The sequence below is a fragment of the Protopterus annectens genome, chromosome 9.part0 (genome assembly GCF_019279795.1).
Source record: "Protopterus annectens isolate FY-2018-M chromosome 9.part0, PAN1.0, whole genome shotgun sequence".
In the NCBI taxonomy this organism is placed as follows: Eukaryota; Metazoa; Chordata; order Ceratodontiformes; family Protopteridae; genus Protopterus; species Protopterus annectens.
Window position 1 is genome coordinate 687,131,233 of NC_056743.1, and position 21,234 is coordinate 687,152,466.

Sequence of the window (21,234 nt, forward strand, 5' to 3'; positions counted from 1 at the left end):
TGGCCACTAGAAAAAGAGATTTCCAAGATAAAAACTTGATGTCACAAGTGGCTGCAGGCTCAAAGGGAGGTTGTGTTAAAGACTGTTAAGACTATCGTGAAACTCCATGGTTCTATGGGATGCTTAATTGGAGGCCTGGAGTGACAGACTCCTTTCAAAAAGGTTTTACTTAGGTGATGTGAAATTAAGGAGGAGTCACCAAAACCATTATGAAAATTCGAGATGGCAGCTAAATGAAGTAGTGTAGTTGATGCTGCGGTACCCTCTTCAAAAAAATGTGATATGTTCTGGAGTATGGCAGAGACCGGGGCAGAATATGGATTTAGTTTTCTTTGTCTAGACCAAACTCAAAATCTTTTCCATTTGTCAACATAGAGTTTCCTGGTGGATGGTTTATGCGAAGCCAGGATAATGTCACGTACTGGAGAGGAAAGATTACAGTGCCTGGCAATCTTCATAAGTGGAGAAGCCAAGCTGTGAGCTTGAGACCGGTCAAGCTCGGTTGGCTCAACCCTTGGGGGTGAGAAATTATATCTGGAGTTGGATCCAGTATCCACAGTCGGCGAAGTAGATGAGCCCGATGAAAGTGGAACCATACCTGTTGAGGCCAATAAGGAGCTATGAAGATCACTTTGCTTTTCTTGAGGCCAATAAGGAGCTCTAAAGATCACTTTGCTTTTCAACCAAGGAGGTTTCTTCACAAATTGAGGAATCAGAGGGATGGGAGGATAAGCACAAAGCACTCCTGTGGGCCAATCGTGGATTAGTGCATTCCTCGGGGACTCTGCCTACAGAGGAATTAGGGCAAAGTAGTTGCTGCATTTGCGGTTGATGGGGAGGTGAATAGGTTGCAGCAAGGCTTGCCCCAACGGCTGAAAATCTTTGCAGCTATGTTGGGGTTGAGGGGCCACTTGTGAGGCAGGAGAATGCATCTGCTCAACTTGTCTGCAATCACGTTGGAATTTCCCGGGATATGCATTGCTATAAGAAAGCGAATGGAAGCTATAGCCCATTGCCAAGCTCTCATGGCCTCTAAACATGGGAGCAGGACTTGGTTCTTGTTTGTTGACATACCAAACTACTGACATGTTGTCCGATTGGATAGCAATTGCTCCCAAAGGAAGGGCAGACTAAAATGCTTGCAACGCCAAAAGCACTGCCCTCAGTTCTAGAACATTTATATGCACATTGGCCTCTAAATCGAACCATGTGCCTTGGACTATCATTCCCTGAAAATGCCCCTCCCACCCTATCAGGGAAGCATCTGTGGTCACAATGGCGATGGGCTGGGAGGGCAGAAGGATCAGCTCCAAAGTTCTCTCTCTGACTTCATCCACCAAGGTAGGTCTTGCTTGCATCAATTTGTTATTCGAATCTGGAACAACAAAGGGTGACTGTTTGGATACCATTGGGTTAACAAAAGCCATTGTAGGAGTCTCATGTGAAGCCTTGCAAGGGGTACTATTGATATTGATGCTGCCATTGACCCTAACAGCTGCAAGACCTCTCAAGCTGAAAACATGTCGTGGCAGAGTATTACTCGAAGCTGGATCCTTAGTATTCAAAGCCTGTGATCTGGGAGAGAGAGACTAAGCCAGAACGGGTACTGAAAATTGCCACTATAAATTCCAAAGATTGGGTTGGAGTCGAATTGGATTTCTTCCAGTTTACAGAGATTCCCACAAGATTTGCCAAAGAGAGGGTGTAGTACAAGGCTGTTACCAGTAGATGCTTGGTTGGAGCGGTAAGGAGCCAAATGTCTAAGTATGGAAACACCCGGAATCCTTGTAGTTTCAAGTGAGCCGTCACTGGTGCAATGCATTTGGTGAACACTCTGGGGGCTGTAGAGAGTCTGAAGGGCAGATTGTGAAATTAGTAATGAATGGCTTCCCAGCCAGAAGCGAAGGAACCTTCTGGAGCGTTTGTCCATTTTGATGTGGTAATATGCACCCTGAAGGTCTATCGAGCACATTCAATCACCTTCCTTTAGAAAGGGGAGGATGGACTGAACCGTGACCATTCAGAATTTTGTCTGGGTGATGAACTTGTTTAAACAGCTGAGGTCCAAAATTGGTGTCCAGTCCCCAGTCTTTTTTGGCAACAAAAAGAATCTTGAGTAGAATCCTGATCTGGTCTGGTGGGACTTTCTGGATGACTCTTTAGATACAGCTTTTCTATCTGTAGAGCTGCTTCTATCCCTTTGACTGTGTGGAACATCAGGAATTCGTTTTGATGGCTTTGGGTAGGAATCAAATGGAATTTGGTAATCTCTGGTTATTATCTCCTGCACCCAAGAATCGGTGGTAATTAACAGCCAGGCACTGGGGTGCAGAGAAAGATGTCCCCCGACTGCTTCCAGAGGAAAGTAATCAGGCCGCTCTTCAGGAGAGCTGACAGGGTTGTTCAGAGAACGAATCTCTGGAACCCTGATTACGTGGACCCCCCCCCCCCCTCTGCCTCTGTAGGGGCATCTTCCAGAAGAGTTGCCCTCTCTGCCTCTGGAGGTGAACTCGCCATGTGTGTCACAAAGAGGACCCAAAGACGTTTTGTGTCACAATTTCCTACTTCTCTGGTTCCTGGAAAAGGAATGCTGAGGAGTGGAGAAATGTACACCAACAGCAGACATGGTCTTGCCATCCTGCTCACACCTGGCTACCGTGTCCTTCACTTTAGGGCCAAACAGTGAAGACGCTTCCACTGGAGTGTTAAAGTAGGAAGACTTAAAAGGATCTGCAAAGTCACACAGGTGCATCCAGTTGTGACGTCTCATAACTACACCTGAACCTGCAGCCCTTGCCTCCCCTTCGGTTGCATGTTAAATTAACCTCATGGACAAATTTGATACTGATTCCACGGTTGCTAGCTGTGAGGCTACCTTGTCATTTACCTTGTCAGACACCTGTCCTGATACAGTACCAGAGAATTTGGAGATGAGGTCTCTCTGGAGTTTGGTGAAATGTGCCAGGTAGTTCAAGGACCGAATTGCAAAGGTCGATGAAGCAAATACTCACTTCCCCAGTCTGTCTACCGCTTGGGGCTCTCCGTTAGGTGGGTGAACTGTGTGGCTTTCCTCAGCGAGCTCTTTCTTTGTGGCCGCCACCACCACCATCGCATCTACTGGTAAACCGTTTGACCAATGTGGATTTTCTTCAGGGGGAGAGAGAATCTTGTCTGGTCTCCTTAGGATTCCCTCAACAGCATCAGGTTTCCTCCAGGTGCACTACACCACAAGATGAACAAGCTCGTCTGCAGGTGGGGGTCACTCGAGAGGTAGATGGTAGAGTAAGAAAAGCCTGCAGGAAAACAGATTCCTTGGAAGAAGGGTTTTTGGACTTCCAATCACCGCTCTGTTTCAAGATCTCAAGGATGTCTCCGAAGGAGACATCTTCAGGGGGTGATCGTGGGGACCCTTCCCCTTCACCACAATCCATATCATCTGTAAGGGACTCCTTAGGGGAGTCCACATGCTTTCTCTTGCACAATTTCTTCCTTGGAACTTTCTCAGTGGGAGCTTCTGAGGAGGACCCAGAGGAAAGGGCACCCTGCAATAGGGTCTCCTGTGGCTCCCGTGCTTGATGTCCAGGGACGACGGCCTGTGACAGCTGCAGCCCAGGAGGAGGACATAGTTGGGGTTCTGATGCCGTAGGCTTGCCTACAGAGGCAAGGGTCCTTTTCATTGCCTGGAATGCAGGGTCACCTGAAGAGGGGTGGGAGCCCAGAACCGAGAAGTACAACCTCGGAACTGGGGTCACACCCCACTCCGATATGGCCGCTTCCAGGAATGGAGCCTCCAGCTGGATCAGTATCAACAGGGCTCCATGCACTGAGGACAGTACTGTAGACAGGGTCGGTACCAACGAGCCTGTAGTCTAATCCCAGGTCTGAGGAAGACCTGGTTCCAAAGGAACCAAAGGGTCGGCTCCGAAGCCAAAGTGAGATCCACTACTGGCACCAAAGCTGTGGGTGCCAAGAGAGGCATCTGTGCAGTGGGGCTTCAAAACCCGCAAGAAGGTCGAAGGAGGAGAGTAAGATGGAGTTCGTGAAGCAGTAATTCCAAGTCCAAGAAGGGATTGGGTTTTTGAATCTGAAGGAATCCCCCTGGCTGTCAGCAGCTGGTCCACAAGGTGTACCACATATATTTCGGAGAGGCTCCAGGTGGATCTTGTGGATATCCCCAATGGGGACTCTGGATGCTCCAGAAAGGGGCTATATACCTGCCCGAAGAAAGGATCCAAAGATGGGAATATTGGGTCTGTGCTTGAGTGTCTAACGGCACCACTGTCTCCACTTTTGAGATGATAGAGGGAGGAGTGTCCACCTGAGCTAGTGGAACCGTAGGAAAGCTTGGTGCTGGGATTGGAGTAGAGGTCAAAATCTGAGTTTTGGTCATAGTTGGTGCCACAGATGTTGGTGCCGAAGGAGGTGCTGACGTAACTGTAATAGACGGTACTGAAATCAGTGCCATAGAAGCTGGCCTCTGGTCCAGAACGGAAAGTTTAGCAAGTTTGGGTTTAGATTGTCTCTCCTTCTCACCAGTGGGTGAGGAGGAAACTGAATGTGGCCTCTTTCTCTTTCCTAGGGGGGGGGGGCAACCCTCTGATGCAGAGAGCTTCTGAAAAGGGAGACTTAAGAAGACCCTTTAGGATCAATTTATTATTTTTTTCGTTCAAAGTACGGGAACTAAATCCCTGACAAATAAAACAAGGTGGACAGATAGAGAGAGGAGGCACTCCCAAGCAATACACACAGTCATCATGAGTGTCACTATTCAGCATTTTTCTCCCACACTTCAGGCATTGTTTGAAGCCTGAAGTGCCCTTTTTTCCAGACATGTCAAATCCAATACAATCACAAGTAGTACAAAGAAAACAAGGCAACAACAAAAAACAATATTAATATCATACACAAAGTTAGGCAGAAAAACCAGAAGGAAAATACCAACAATGGTACTAGAAGATTACCACAGTGGGTAAAGAGAAGGGAATGTACCAGTGATGGTACAAAGATTACCAACATGTAGATTGACAGGAAAAAAATGGAAGAGAGGGTAGAAAACGTAGCAACAGTTAGGCACGAGTAAAATAAAAAGGATAAACTATCAAGACTTTTCAAAAGGCACTCTATATCAAAAATATCTAAGACTTAGCCGACAGCTGGCTTGAACGCGGCTTTACGGCTACGTGGCACATGATATCTGAGGTAATAGGAAGAAGGGTATTCTGGGTAAAAGCTTAGCTCGAGAGTTTTTGAGTGGCGCGAGCTTGGTATAAGGCCGACTTGGTTCCGAGGACGAAACTGATAATCCATCACTGATGAATGAAATGAAGATTAACAACATCAGATGAAAAATTATGTGGTCTACGGTCTGGGCCCTTTCCTTAATGGGGAACAGTATTTGTTTTCTCTCCCTGCCAGCCCTTCCTCTATCAGGGAACCAACAACTTCTAATGACATTCACAAAGGCACACACTTTATTAGTAGCCAAATTCATGCAGTAGTGTATATGTGCATGCCTTTAACAGAGCTGTAGCTAGCTTTTCTGGTGTCCTGTGCAGCTCCCTGATTTGGCAAATGCCTCAACTCAAAGTTGATTAACAAAAAAAAAAAAAAAAAAAAAAAAAAAAAAAGGCACAGAAACAAGTCACTTGCTATAAGTGCAGCAAGTGGTTTTCTACAATGTAAATTTGCTACAATGTAAATATGAAAACTGGACCAATGAAGCACTTCAGCCCCAAACACGAACGCAATACTGGAATTCAATTCTAAATGTCACTACTGCCTCTACCAAGTACAGAGCACTGATGGTAAATGCAGTATCACCATTCAGAAGTGAATGCTACTATTGTCCCCATCGTCTGCCCTAGTCATGCCTCTGTACAAGTCCAGCTTCCGCCCTCCCCCAGATGGGTTGCATACGGGAGAATGAAGAGAAGCATTATGAGCAATGGGTACAGGAGCTGGGGCCAAATATCCCTGGAGGAAGCAAATAAAAACAAATATAAAAATAAGTATTCTTCAATTATCAGTGTACCCAATGCAAATCAGACACCTCTTCCTCAGCTGCCCTTCTCTGTAACAGAAACGTTCTTCACAGTCCCTTTTAATATTTGTGGACATTTCCTACAAGTGAGGTCTTCACACTGATTAAAGACAAAATGTTCAAGTTTCTCCATATTACCTTTATACCCAAATAAAGTCTCATGCCATAGGGCAAAAATATCACCAACAATTACATGACTTCTTTTACCTTAATCCCAGCATCTCGCTTGGCTTCAGCTTCTCCAATCCTAGCATCCTTTTGTACCTGAGCTGTACGGGCCTTTCCCAGGGAGTGTAGGTAGTCCTGAAAGAGCAAAAAGGGTGAAGGTTAGAACTGTAGCACAAAAAAAGCTGTACTCTAAGAAGCCCACTAATGACTGATTACATGTATTACACTAACGTAGTCACATGATGTTAGGAGAGCTGTGAAAGCCACCTGGGAACATGCATCTTTTTTTTTTAGTTTCACCTAACAGGACAACAGCATTTTTCAAAACATTAGAATATTTGCCATTTGCCTTACTATGAAGAATGCAAAAAAAATGAATCAAGTCCCAGTGCCAGTTGTAACATGGAAGTACTTGGATAGTGCATACATGAACTGGTATACATATACTGAAAATTCAAAAGCACTGGACCCTACTACAGTTTGGCTTTGGAACAGGTAGGCCATGTCTACTTAATCTGGTGGACTTCTTTCAGAAGGTTACTAAAGCTATGATAAGTGCAAAACAGTAAACACTGCCTACTTCAACCTAGCCAAGGTGTTCGACACAATACTTCACTTTAGCATCGTAGATAAACTTAGGCATAAACCCAGATGTCACCTAATGTATAGCCAAATGGTATGAGTCCAAACTAGGCATGGTCACTAAATCCCCTAAAGAAACAGATACTTTTCAAAACAGTCTGATGCAGAAAAATAACTAGTGCCAGAACCATGGACTGAAACTCAATGTGAAAAAAATGCATAATGGTACCCTTCCATCCCTGGAAAATATCACATTGACAATATATCCCCAAAAGTAGACCCAGTGGTCAGGGATCCTGGACTTCATATTGACAGTAACCTGAACTTTGACCACTGCGTGTCTACTGTGGAGAGAAAAATAATTTCATGCTACGCAACTTATACGTAAGGGCATGGCATTCAGGTCCAAGGAGATCACCATTTCACTGTACTTGGCTCTCATCAAACCAATCACCAAGTACAATGTACCCTTTGGCATGTACCTAACTAACCAGGGACTTGAAACAACTTGAGGGATCACATAGGTTCCTCACAAAATGAGTGCAGAGAGTAAACAACAAGTCCTTTGCATGCCATCTCAAAGCCCTATCCCTGAACTTGGTCACCTACAGACTGCTGCACAGCGTTCTATGCCTAGCCTACAAGGCATCCTCTGATCCCACATTTATGGATTTGTTACATATTTGTAAAACAAACAGCATCAGAAATACACATTCTAAGAACCTCAAGCTTGTCTGTGACATAAATTGGACACGTTGGTGGAACATGTATGTGTCTCAAAGATTACCCCTTTTCTGGAACTAGATTCCTATCCATGTGAAGCAAAGCTCATACCTAACCACATTCAAACATAACTTGGATCAATGAATGGGATATCACAAATTTACTCCTGGTTTGTCCATAATGGAGAGGAGCAGCCTGCAAATGTTTGATGTGTACAAGCTGACATTGTAACTCATAAAATTCCTTAGGATACTGACATGTCAGCAATATTTTGGTAAATTTGGGGCAAGTATGGCTAGGCTTAAAATGGCTCTTGGGCTGATAGCCTACTAACAACATAGGAACAATATTTTATAACAATTTAGATTTAACTGTTCTTTCATTTCTTATGGGTCTAATTTTGGGTACGTATCACTTCACCTAAAACTCATTTCACCTAAACTCATTTCACTAAGACCAAATCACCTAAAGTTCATTTCACCTAAAACTCATTTTACTGACAAGTAGTAATCTAAAGCAGTCAATGCTATATGTCCTTTTCCCCACTGTAGTGCGATTCTGGTATTAATATATATATATTTTATATATATATATATATATATATATATATATATATATATATATATATATATTAAGGGGTGTGTGTGGGGGGCATAGCCCCCTACCTAGTTGACTTTTACCAAATAATGTAAAAGAAAACTAGACACCGTAAAACCAAAGTGGGGGCTGCGCACCCTACACCCCCTAACTATATATACCAACACCAGGATCGCACTACAGTGCGGAAAAGGACATATACCTTTGACTTGCCTTACTGTACTACTTGTCAGTGAAATGAGTTTTAGATGAAATGAACTTTAGGTGATTTGGTCTTGGTGAAATGAGTTTTAGGGGAAGTGATATGTACCAATCTAATCTTATATTAGGATATGAAATGTTAAAATTTTAACAGACTGATTGCATTTTAAAACCCAGACAGATTTAGATGCAACTGTCCTAACTTTACATCTAATTTAGACACACCTGCATTGATCACAAACATTATTTATAAACTTTTATTAATGATTTCTTTTGGACAATAGTTATGGACTAAATGACAGAGTAAGGTTTACTTCCATCAAACAGCAGATTATGCAACAAATATATCAGTGTAATACAATTATGTGTGCTGAAACAAACATGCAGGACATGACGAGATGCAACAAGATTTCCAAATAGTACTGGCTAGTGAGGCTGCATTGAGGCATGAAGCATTTACTATACTGAGCTGCAGTTCCCCAGACATTAAGCGGGGTTCTCATCTGCCACCAGATTTCCCTGGTGTCCTTGACAGCAGCCAGAATTTTCCATAATCAGAACAAAGAATAAAAACTACACTTGATCTCGTGCATATACCCAATGAACAACAAGAAATATATGATCCACATTGTTTCATTCAGTTTCACATGTTCTTAAAGGAGTATGTAGTCAAAAAGTTAAACGTAAAAAAATTAAATCAGAAATTGTGAAAAAGCTCTATGCCTGTTAGGCAGCTCCTATCTCACCTCAGTCTGAAAACGAGCTGAAAGGATAAAGAACTCAACAGTGGGTGGGGGCTCAGGCTGAAGGAAATGGACCTAGCTTTCCTACTGTAATGTTAAAGGCTCCCCTCCCTTTAGGGTTTTGCTGTAGCATGCCGTTGTCTTGGCAACCACTGAACTCAGACGCACTAATCTCATTTGATTGGGTAATTTGCCAGATGAATGGAATCGTTGCCAAGTATCTGAACAAAGGGACAGAGAAGGACCTTTTTTTTTTTTTTTTAATTATTACTGTCTGGCTGCAACAATCATTTATTGCCAATACCAACTCTAAGCCTCAGGGTACACACAGATAACGCAGGGCACTGCATGATATGTACAGCTAACTGATGGCTTGGAAGGTGTGAGCAGCTGGTGAATAGCTAGATATGTTGCGGGTCTCCTTCTCGGTGTACTGTGATCCCTTGCATTGTGGCACTCAGTCTTGGGATCAGTAAGCATGGACTAAACACTCTTCATGTGAGGGCAGATCAATAATCAGGCACAAAACAAGTCAACAACAGTTCTAAACTGATAACAGTCAAGCACTCATCTTGTACTTGAAACAAAAGCAAAATCCTAGACAAATGTTATTTACATACAGACAATTATGGGACTTTTTCTGAATAATTTGACCACTTCAAACCAGGGGTATAGTCAGAAATTTACATTTTGTACTCAAAACTATTGCTGCTGCTCCCCACCACCTATAGATTATTTTAAAAATGTTCAACCCTTACCCCAGACGTAGATGAGGACAACACTTTACTTTCAACTGTTAACTTTATACCCGCAAAAGGCTATTTTAGAGGTTTATGCATTCTACACAAGCATTCTCTGTATACCTGTATACTGTAAATATTAATTTATACAGTTCTAACCATTCTGTGCTTTTTGAGTGTTGACGTTTCCAAGAGATTCTCTGAAAAAAATGAACTTATTTGAGTACACTGAATATGCCTAGCTACACCATTGCTTCAAACAAAGATGTAAATTCTGCTAAACTCTGTAATAAAACCCACTTATGGGAAGCGTGTTAAAAATGTGAGTGAGTTAGTGGGGAATCACAAAAATAACCTCCATTCCATTTTGCTCTTTTACAGCTAAAATACAAATCAGAACTTAAATTTAGAAGTCGGGACACATCCTTATTTGTCAACAAAGTTTGAAGAGATGTGCCTAATTAAGCTCTGTATTAACAAGCAGAGATCTACTTCCTAATGTAATAATTCCAACAATAGTTCCCAATTGCTGAACATGTATCACATTCTGTGTGACATTCTTTAAAAGCACTTGCTCAAAAAAACTGATAGGACTGAAAATAAATGAGAGCAGATGTTGAAACAAAGACACATGTAGCAGGCTAATTATGTCATGCAAAAGCTATTTAAACTAAAAACACTGCCAAAACAGCTCAACATCTGCAGCAGTTTCTGGAATCCTTGACAGGTATGCATGCAATAAACCTTAGCCGAAAGTCATCTGGAAATGAGGCATGGCTCAAAGCCAGAATGATAGTGATCTTGCTGTGTGGAAGTAATTACTTCCTGTATTACATGCCAAACATGATTATGTCTAGAGCCCACACCCTGTTCTCAAACCAGCTTACAAGGAACAGATGGAAATGTAATCACATGCTTCAGTTTTTTTTTTTTTTGCTGCAGTCCTTCCTCTAGCCATTAAGCCTCCACTTTCCCAGTCACTCTACTGGCTTGTTCATTCCAATGGCTTCCCCTTATGGGCCACTTCATTTCCTATGGTTGACAGGCGAGCATGCTGTTAATGGTGCCATCGTCCATAAGGAGAGATGCCATTTTACTTTTAAACTGCAACTCCCCTGATGCACTACCCTGCATCTCACCTGATGAACTTCAGGTACGTGACTTGTACAAAAGCATAAAGGATTTACTTGCTCTGCAGTTTACTGTGGTTTCTACTGATGTTTCTTGTGGATTACTTCTATCTCAATTTATATGTAAGGAGTGCAATGTAGCTCCAAGGGGATCAACGTGTATTCCCTAAGACCTCATTCACACACTGGCCCAACCAGTATCTGTGACCACCAGTATCTGCCATCAGCAACAAGGCAATAGCCTACCTCCTCATTATGCTCCCCCATCTCTCCCATCTGAAGAGAGACGGGCAGCCTAAGCTTTGCCACGCGTCTCCAATGCCTGAGCTGCTATTCAAAATCTAGCTGTCAGGATCATAGTCAGACACTTAGTCATCTATGACAAAGGAGACAGAATGCTTCATATATCAAGTTACTGCTCCTAATTCAACAGTCATGGCACTTCTCATGTGTCAGCGTGTTTTACAATGACACTCACTACACTCCTCTCATGTCTTACAGTTTGAAATGTTTCTATGCCCTCTAAGAAGCTCCCATGATCTGCCACATATATAGCTAGAACACTTGCAACTACATTCACTATCAAAACAAATCGTTTTTTTTTTTTAAACAGAGGAACTAACAGGCATCCTCGAAGCAATGATTTTTTTACTATTATTGGCATCAGAAGATAGTGCATGCAGCAAAATTAACAAATCAAGTGGTGGGCACACCTGGGGTTTGTCCACCTTAGTCTCCCTCCCCACTATTCCGTCGCTTGCTATTTTTGGTCCAAAGCACATCACAGAGGGTTAAGGCTACAATATGCTAGTAATCTCCATCTGTACTCATGGGCTTGATCACTTCAGCCTCTGATTACTGTGCAACTATGAACCAATCACAACCAGACAAAAGCTTCTGTTAGCCTTGAAAAGTGGCAGTTGTGCTTAGTGGCTTTTTATCCATTTATTACAATAAAATAAATAAAATGTATAACTGCGCACTAGCCTGCTGTCACAGCTTCCACTCCTGAGGAAGGAAGTTGGCACTCACACTTCTTCATCTTCCTTCCAACCCCTCTACAACATACGAGTGCCCTACACATCAAGACAGCAGCACACGTAACCGAGATGACACCTTAACTAGTCACTTATCACCATCCTCACTTCTTACTGTTGTTGTTACCAAATGAAACTGTACTTCATGCACTTTGGGTGGAGTGTGCAAGTTGAAAATTCACACACAGCAATGTCAACCCTGAGAGACAGCTCCGGCCTAACTACAGGAATCAGAACTTCAGCCACACCACAGACACTGATGTTAGCCTTTCTCTGCAAGTTTCCCACAGCAGTCTCTGTGATATGCATAACTAGAGCCATGGGTACAGTACATTAACCATACCTTTCTACCACTGATTATTAAAAATCATACCGCCAGCCTTTAGCAATCAGCAGAGGGTCCGAAAGAGAGTGGGCTCTTATTTTTCAGAAAAGAATACCTTATTACAATAGAAGCTGATATGAAATCTTACTACATGCCTAATTCAGTTATTTAATGATGTGTGCACCCTTAAATAGTACTGTCTTTATGATGTTATACAGTAAATCTAGGAGAGGCAGGGCTAAATTGGTGTGTGAAATCATACTGCAACTCTCAGCAGTTGACAGGTATGACATTAACTGCTAGGAATGAGCTGTAACATTATCTGGACTGATTTGACTGAGGTCACGTTATCAAAGAAAGCTAAAATAAAACTCCTGCGGACTATCCATGTAAAAGGTACCTGAAGAAAGATACCCTCTTGTACCACAAACCTACTGCATTTCCTTCATTCTCAGTACTACAGTGTACAGCTGGTTCACAGCTTTATACTCCACCAAATCTGTTATTAAACTTCAACCTTATTTCTCATCTTAGAAATACTACAGTTATGATGCAACTCACTGCAACTAATAATAAATGCTGCTTCCAAAAACATTTCTCATCTGCTGCTTGACATCTGTGATGTCCCCCCCATCTTCTTTAATAGCTACATTTACTTTACAAAGGAATAAACAAAAATGGTTGGATATTTATGACAGAAAAATGGCTCTCTTGCTGTATTACTGCTACTGCATTGACAATACAGTGTATACTCTTCTTATGCAAGTTAAGCCAGAGGATGAACCACATTGCTCATAGGTAGGTACCAGGCTATTGGCCCTAGGGCCTATATAAGCCTAGTCAAAAGGTACCCTGGCTTTCGCCACCCAAGAAAATTATTTTCCTGTGCCACTGTCGAGCAGAGCCGGAGAAGTGATCCCCGGGGTGAATTTCCCATCTCCCATCCAATCATCAAGATTTTTCTTGAAGAGTGCTAATGAGGAGCTTTGTTTGATACAGATAGGTAGTTTGTTCCACAGTATGGGAAGTCTCTGGGACAGGAATCTATCCCTCCAGCATGTTCTGTTTATTGTGGTGACAAGGTTTACGTCCCTAGAGCTTGTAGTTCGTAGGGATTGGGATTTCTTTACGTGGAGCATGTCTAAAAGCTCTGGGTTTGGCATAGCTTTGTGTGTTAGGCAGAGATTGCCTCTGAGTAGGCGATATGGGACAGAATAAAGCTGCAGTTTTTTAGACGGTCTGCGTAGGGCATCTGTTTGAGGCCAGTAATCCTCTTTGTGAGGTATTTCTGTGGCCTTTCCAGTTGTTGCTTATCACAGATATATATTTGCCCTGCTGGCAGTGAATGTCACAGCAAGTGTTGGCCTGGGCTGGATGAAGAATGATGCTAATAATGAAACATCAAGAGGTGTTCAACTAACAAGTACAATAAGAGAAGAAAACTACTCTTAGGAAAGACTTACCTAAGCAACCATTACAACCCGAGGGTTGCACTATCCAGTCTTGCAGGTGCCATCAAGACCATAATTATTTCCTGTTATGGACAGTGCTAGTAGAAGCTCTAAACATGCAGCTCCCACAGCTGTAGTTCTGACCGGGATTGGGAAAGTACAGTTGTGTACACTTACCATAAATGTAGATGTTCGAGTGTATTCACTGTTGCAGTCATTACATTTGGGTAATCTGCTGACAGGTTGCCCTCCTTTGGCCTGAATAACAAAGTATTGGGTCCTGCGTCGGTTGCTGTCTCCTCTTCCATGATGTCAGGTTGTCAGGGGTATAAAACATGTAGCCAATGCCATTTTAATCAGTTTTTCTTGCTCCAGATGTTAGGTGCCCCCCAAATGGGGAGCAAAAATATATACATACATAAATAAACAGTAGATATATAAATGCACCTTAGAAACATAAAATTTACCTTCAACTAAAAGCAAATACACCACAATGGCTTTTTGAGTATAGTGAAGGAAAGAAAAGGAATAGAATGGGGGATGGCGGGTGGGTAACCTGGACTGCAACAGTGAATTCACTCGAACATCTACATTTATGGCAAGTGTACACAATTGTACTATGTTATTTGTGTTTCATTGTTGCAGTCATTACATTTGAGTAGAATCCCAAAGCTATGAATGGGAGGATGGAACTAAACAACATTAGGAGCAGCTATAAGGCCCTGCAGGACTGCAGTGGCAAAGCCTGCCCTGGATTTAGAGAAGAGAGGTAAATTATAATGCTTTGTGAACGTACGAACAGAGCTCCAAGTAGCAGCTTCTAGAATGTCTCTGGTTGGGACCCCTCTGAGAAAAGCTGCTGAAGTAAAGGCAGCCCTGGTGGAATGGGATCTGATCTCCTTGGGCGCCGGTTTACCATGGTGTAAATAGCAGAAATGAATGCAGTGGCTTATCCACTTGGAAATAGTCTGCTTTGATATAGCCTTCCCCTCTGATCCTGCAGCAAATGCTACCAGCAGTTGCTCAGACTTTCTTAGAGATTTTGTCCTGTTTAAGTAGAATCTTGGTTGTCTGTGTACATCCAATGAATGCAGAATCCACTCCCCCTTGTTCTGCGAATTTGGGAAAAATTTTGGCAGGTGAATGGTCTGGTTAAGAGCCACACTGGATACCACCTTAGGCATAAAAGGACTGGTCCTGAGGGCCACCCTGTCTGGGTAAAATATGATGAAAGGCTCCACTGCCATGACAGTCTGTAGTTCTGAAACCCTTCTTGCTGAAGTGACTGCCAAAAGAAAAGCTGTCTTCCAAGATAGAAATTTTATATCCGCGGTAGCTGCTGGTTCAAAAGGAGGCAGGGGTGAGTTTTTCCAGCACAAAATTGAGATCCCATGCAGGAGCTGGTGCTCTCCTGGGGGGTCTTAAGTTTTTGGCCCCTCTGAGATACTGTTTAAGCAACGGATGAGAAAAGAGGGGAGGCTCTGTGTTGTAATGAGCCGAGATGGCAGAGGCATGGATTTTTATTGAAGAAAAAGATAGGCCCTTGTCAAGCATCTCAGTTAAGTAATGTAAAATCTGAGGAATATTGGGCTTTGCTGTGTCTATTCCTTGTGCTTGGTTCCAAGCACAGAATCTCTTCCATTTATCAGCATAAGATTTTCTAGTACTAGGCCTTCTGGCTTCCAAAATTACATCCATCACAGATTTACTGAGAGATGTGGTTTGAATAATTAGTTGATTAGCCATGCTGCAAGATTCAGAGTTTGGAGCGGAGTGTGCAGAATTTGATAGTTCTGCTGAGACAGTAGATGAGGTGTTTGAGGCAAGTACCACGGAGGAAGGTGTGACATATTCCTTAGAAGTGGCTACCAGTGCTGGCGAGGCCAGTCCGGAGCAATTAGGATCATTTTTGTTTTTTCCTGTCTGACTTTTAGAAAGACCTTGGAAAGCAGAGGCAGAGGGGGAAAAGCATAGACGGATAGGTTTTTCCAGCTGAAGGATAGAGCATCCACTTTCCATGCTTTTTTGTGATGAGTTCTTGTGCAGAATTTGTCCAAATTATAGTTTTGGGGAGAGGCAAATAGATCTATGTCTGGGCTCCCCCATTTCTGTGTTAACATGCTGAAGATTTGTGGATCCAGTTTCCATTCGTGCGGGTCCATAAGATTTCTGCTTAGGTCGTCTGCCAGAGTATTTTGCTTTCCTGGCAGGAATTGAGTTTGAAGATGTATTCGGTAAGTCAAGGCTGTGTTCCACAAGGCCATGGCTAGTCTGCAAAGGGGGGTAGGAATGTGTACCCCCCTACTTGTTTATGTACCACATAACTGTGGTGTTGTCCGTCTTTATCAGTAATTGTCCTGGATGAAGTAAATGAAGTAAGTCCTTGAAGGCTGTCAGAGCATTCTGAACAGCTAGCATTTCTTTCTGGTTGATATGCAGATGCAGTTGGTTTGGGCTCTATTTGCCCTGAATGCATCTCCCTGCCAGGTGGGCCCCCCCAAGCATAGTCTGATGCGTCTGTAGTTAGGGTTTGGGTGACAGTCCCTTGTTTTGGTGACATGTCTCTGCCCACCAAAGAAACTCCTGTTGTAGGCAAGGAATACGAGGAATCATTGTTTCCAGGCTGTGACCATGTTGACTTCATAAACTTTTTGGGTACCATTGAAGTTTCCTCATATTCAGTCTCGCATATGGAATTAGTAGATGCAAGATGCCATGAACCCCAAAGCCTGCAGAATTTGTCTTGCAGATAACTGGGTTTTTGTTGCCATTTGTTTGAAATATGTTGTCAATTGTCTTTGTTTGTCTGGCGTGAGGTAAGCCATCTGGGCAGCTGTATTCAACCTTGCACCCAGGAATGTAATTATTTGAGAGGGTACCAGTTGTAATTTCTTTTCGTTTATGGTGTACCCTAGGCATGCTAGAAGCCTTTTTACAAATGCCAGATACTGAAGTAGAATGCCCTTGTCCTCTGCTTGAATGAGACAATCGTCCAGATAAGGATAAATTTGAATGTTTGTATGCAGAATGCAATTACTGGTGCCAGGCACTTTGTAAAGACCCTGGGCGCAGTAGATAAACCAAAGGGCAGTGCAGAGAATTGGTAATACAAAAAACTGCTTTGAAGTGGAGGTATCTTCTGCGTGACTCCCTTATTGGGATATGCAGGTATGCCTCTTAAGTCTAGAGTTACTAACCAAGCATTCTTGCCTAGAATAGGCAGGAGCTGTTGTAAAGTCAGCATTTTGAATTTTGGAATGTCCAGGAACGTGTTTAGAATCGATAAGTCCAGTATTGGATGCTATGAATTGTCTTTTCTGGGTACCAGGAAAAGTCTTGAGCAAAATCCTTGTCCTTTTTCCTTTTCCGGTACCAGTTGAATAGCCCCCATATCCATGAGGGACATGACTTGTTTCTGGGTCTCTGCCCACTGGTTTTGTGGCAGATCCAGCCATCCATTTGGAATAGGCAAAGTATGGAAATGTAATCTGTACCCCTGGGATACTATGTTTAATATCCACTTGTCCTGGGTAATCAACTGCCAATTTTGAGCATGAAGTGCTAGTTTTCCCCTCAAGAGGGCTGCCAAAAGATAAGTGCTTGGAGATGGTAGAGGAAAGTCATTGAGACTGCTTACTGTAGGTTGTGCTTTGTTTCTTCCAGATTTGGAGGTGGAGGCACCCCATTGCTTTGACCTGTAAGAACCCTGTGATTGATATCTGGAGCCTTTTGAGCGACTGGGTTTGCCCTGAGTGGCTCTGTTAGACACAGGAAAGGACCAATTTTTAGTAGGCCAGTGTCTACTGAACCTGGGTGGCTGCACTTGCAAGAAATCTTTTACAGTTTGCATAGATTTAGCTTTGTCTTCCATTTTCTTTAAAACCTCTTCTGCCTTACTGCCAAACAGAGTATCATGCTGCAAAGGGGCATCCAACAATTTAGCTTTAACATGATCAGGCAGAGTTTGCTCCTTGAGCCAGGCATGCATTCTAATCACAGATCCAGTAACGGTGGCCCTACAAGAGGCCTCCAAGGAATGAAAACCACATTGCAAAGTATGCTTTCCAACCTGTTCTGCTGAATGCAATAAATCCTGTAACTCTATTTTCCACAGAATCAGAAATCAACATCATTTTCTGTTTCAATAAGCCCATAACATGCTGTTGATATTTAAGCATATGAAACTGGCAGTTTAAAGCCCTGATAGCCAAGGTTGCAGACGTATAAACCTTCTTACCCAATTCATCCAGAGCCCTGGAATCTCTATCAGAAGGGGTAGGATTTTTGGCTGTAGAAGCCTTAACACCCTTGGAACCCTGAGAAATAGTTTCGGGATCAGCAGCAGGATTTTTGAAAAGAAATCTGTGGGAGTCAGGAACCCTGTAATATCTGTCTGGCTTACTTGGAGCCGGAGTCAGGGAATCAGGAGCTATGCTTGATTCCGAGAACACATCAACAATGTCTAATACAGATGGTACTGCCAAAGGCCTATGCTGAGGAAGAAGAAGGAAATCACTAAGCCTCTTTTTTGATTCAGAGAAGTCCTGACTCTCCCAGTGAAAATGTTCCCTTAAAGTATGCAAAGTCTCTCCAAAAGAGTAATCCTCAGGAGGAGATGCAGATGGGATGGATTCCTCTGCATCAAAATCCTCAAAGGGTGGAATAGAAAATTCCTGATCAGAAGAGGAATCCGAAGAAATGAAAACCTGATCTCAAGATTCATAGTCAGTGCCTTGCCTAGGCCTCTTAGCAGGGGGGGGGGTTGGGAACCCCTGATCAAGGTAATTAAATCCTCAGCCATTTTGATCATCTGTTTTTTAGGCATAGGGACCTCAGCACGTGGCTCAGGCGTCGTCTTTTTTGGACATAGTAGTTTTTTACCTTGTTTTTGTTGCTAGCGTCAGTTTAATGTAAAAATGTTGAGGCCTGAAAACACACTCAGAAGACGGTGCCTGCTCAGCGGCTCCGGACCCATCCAAGGAAGAGACATCCGCAGGTTCGACTCTTTGCGAATCTCGCTGCATACCGGACTCTGAATGGGTCTCGGTAGAGGCACGTGACTCAAAAGTAGCAGGCATCAGGGGCTGCAAAAGCGCCTCACTGAGTAACGGCAAACTGGCAACTGGCTTAGGAGATGCTTCGTCGCTGGTTTTGGACCTAGACGGTCTGTCTCTTTTTCCTTGCATTTTTTTTATGAACTCCGGTAGTTGGATTGCTAACTGATGACATTTCAGGGTAGTTAAATCTTGCACCAAAATATTTAGATGCAAAAATATACGCTTAATAGTGCGTTGGTTAAATTTAGCACAAAACCGACAGCAAGGCATGCTGTGATCAGGGCCTAAAGCAAGGAATACATTACAAATGAAAATCCTTATGAGGTATTTGCTTCCTACAAGTAATGCAATTATTAATTTTTACTGACATTGGTAAGTGGCAATAAAAGGTTTCCCCAACGGGATACTTCGTTTTAGTTTGAAGACTTTGGTTCTGAAACTCGAATATGAAAATTTCCTGAGTCGGCCGACCGGCATTTGCGAACTGCTTCTGCTTCGAGCACCACGTGGCAATAAAGACTGATTAAAATTGCGTTGGCGGCATGTTTTATACCCCTGACGACCTGACGCCATGGAAGAGGAGACAGCAACCGACGCAGGACCCAAGATTATGTTATTCAGGCCAGCAGATTACCCAAATGTAATGACTGCAACAGTGAAACACGAAGAACATCATCACAGATGAGAAGCAGCAAAGCTTGAACCATGCAGCTGAAACAGCTGCAGTTCTGATATGGATCAGGCACATCACAGATGAGAAAAGTACAGTTTTGTACCTACCATAAATGTAGATGTTCGAGTGGTTATACTGCTGCAGTCATCACACTTGGGTTATCCTGTCTTCAGGCGGTCCCGCAGTCGGCCGAATCCCAAAATCCTGGTCCAGCGTCAGTTGTCGTCGCCTCTTCCCTGACGTCAGTGTGACAGGGGTATAAAAGAGACAGCCGACGCCATTTTCTTCAGTTTTTCTTGCCCCAGATGTCAGGTGCCCCCAACTAGGAAGGCAATACAATAGCTATGCAACAATACCTTAAGTAAATAAGCAATAGTACTAGCTGTTAGCAAATACACCATATAGACATGCATCCAACAGATTGATGTACATGGAGTTGTAACTAACACCCTGGTATGTAGAGGGGATGGAGGGAGGGTAACCTGGACTGCAGCAGTATAACCACTCGAACATCTACATTTATGGTAGGTACAAAACTGTACTATGTTCATCGTGCTATACTGCTGCAGTCATCACACTTGGGTAGAATCTCAAAGCTATGGAAGGGTGGCTGGTACTAAACTGGGTTAGGTGATGCTAGGATGCCCTGCAGAACTGCAGTGACAAAACCAGCTCTGGTTTTTGAGTATAATGAAGGTGGTAGTGCTTGGTAAAGGTGTGCACTGAACTCCAAGTAGCTGCCTCCAGAATGTCTTTGGTTGGAACCGCTCTGAGAAAGGCTGCTGAGGTTGCAGTAGCCCTGGTAGAATGGGATCTAATATTGACAGGCACTGCCTTCCCATGGTGCCTGTAGCAAAAGCGGATACAATGTGCTATCCATTTGGAGATGGTCTGTTTTGAAACAGCCTTTCCTTGTGAACCTGCAGCATATGATACAAAGAGTTGGTCAGTTTTTCTGAAGATCTTTGTCTTATCTAAATAGTAACGTAGCTGTCTGTGAATGTCCAAAGAGTGAAGGAGCCTTTCTCCTTTATTCTGTGGGTTAGGATAAAAGGTGGGTAAATTAATGGTCTGATTCAAAGCCACACTGGATACTACCTTGGGCATGAAGGCAGGGTTAGTTCGTAAAGAGACTCTGTCCTGACGGAAAATGATGAAAGGTTCCACTGCCGTAAGTGCCTGTAGTTCTGAGACCCTGCATGCTGAGGTAATAGCCAGTAACAAGGCTGTTTTCCAAGACAAGTATTGTAGTTCTGCTGAGAATGCTGGTTCGAAAGGAGGTAGTGTTAACTTTTCTAAAACGAAGTTCAGGTCCCAAGTTGGTGTTGGTGGTTTTCTGGGGGGTCTTATATTCTTAGCCCCTCTGAGAAACTGCCTAAGTAAAGGGTGTGAGAAAATTGGGGGATCCGTATTACACAGAGCTGAAATGGCTGAAGCATGGATCTTAATGGAGGAGAAGGAAAGGCCTTTGTGTAGCATCTCAGTTAGGTATTGCAGTATGTGAGGAATGTTTGGTATCCAAGGATTTTGACCTTTAGCCTGGTGCCATGCACAAAATCTTTTACATTTGTCTGAGTCTTCCTGGTGCTGGGCCTCCTGGCCTCCATAATTACATTCAGGACGTCCTTTGAGAGAAGAGTTGATTGATAATTTAAGGAATTCTCCATGCAGCTAAATTTAAAGTTCTGAGCTGGCTGTGACGGGTTTGATAGTTTTTCTGAGCCAACAGTAGTGGGAATTGAGGCAAGATCCATGGAGGGCTGTGAG

General features: G+C 43.2%; 1 protein-coding gene across 3 annotated transcripts in view; it reads right to left on the bottom strand.

Annotated features, from left to right (window-relative positions):
- FLOT1 (flotillin 1) overlaps positions 1–21,234 on the bottom strand; it is a 791,904-nt gene that overhangs the window by 219,609 nt on the left and 551,061 nt on the right. For all 3 annotated transcript variants that reach the window (XM_044083297.1, XM_044083296.1, XM_044083298.1), the window contains exon 7: positions 6,248–6,343. In XM_044083297.1, the coding sequence (XP_043939232.1) occupies positions 6,248–6,343 (96 nt within the window). The remainder of the gene's footprint in view (positions 1–6,247; positions 6,344–21,234) is intronic.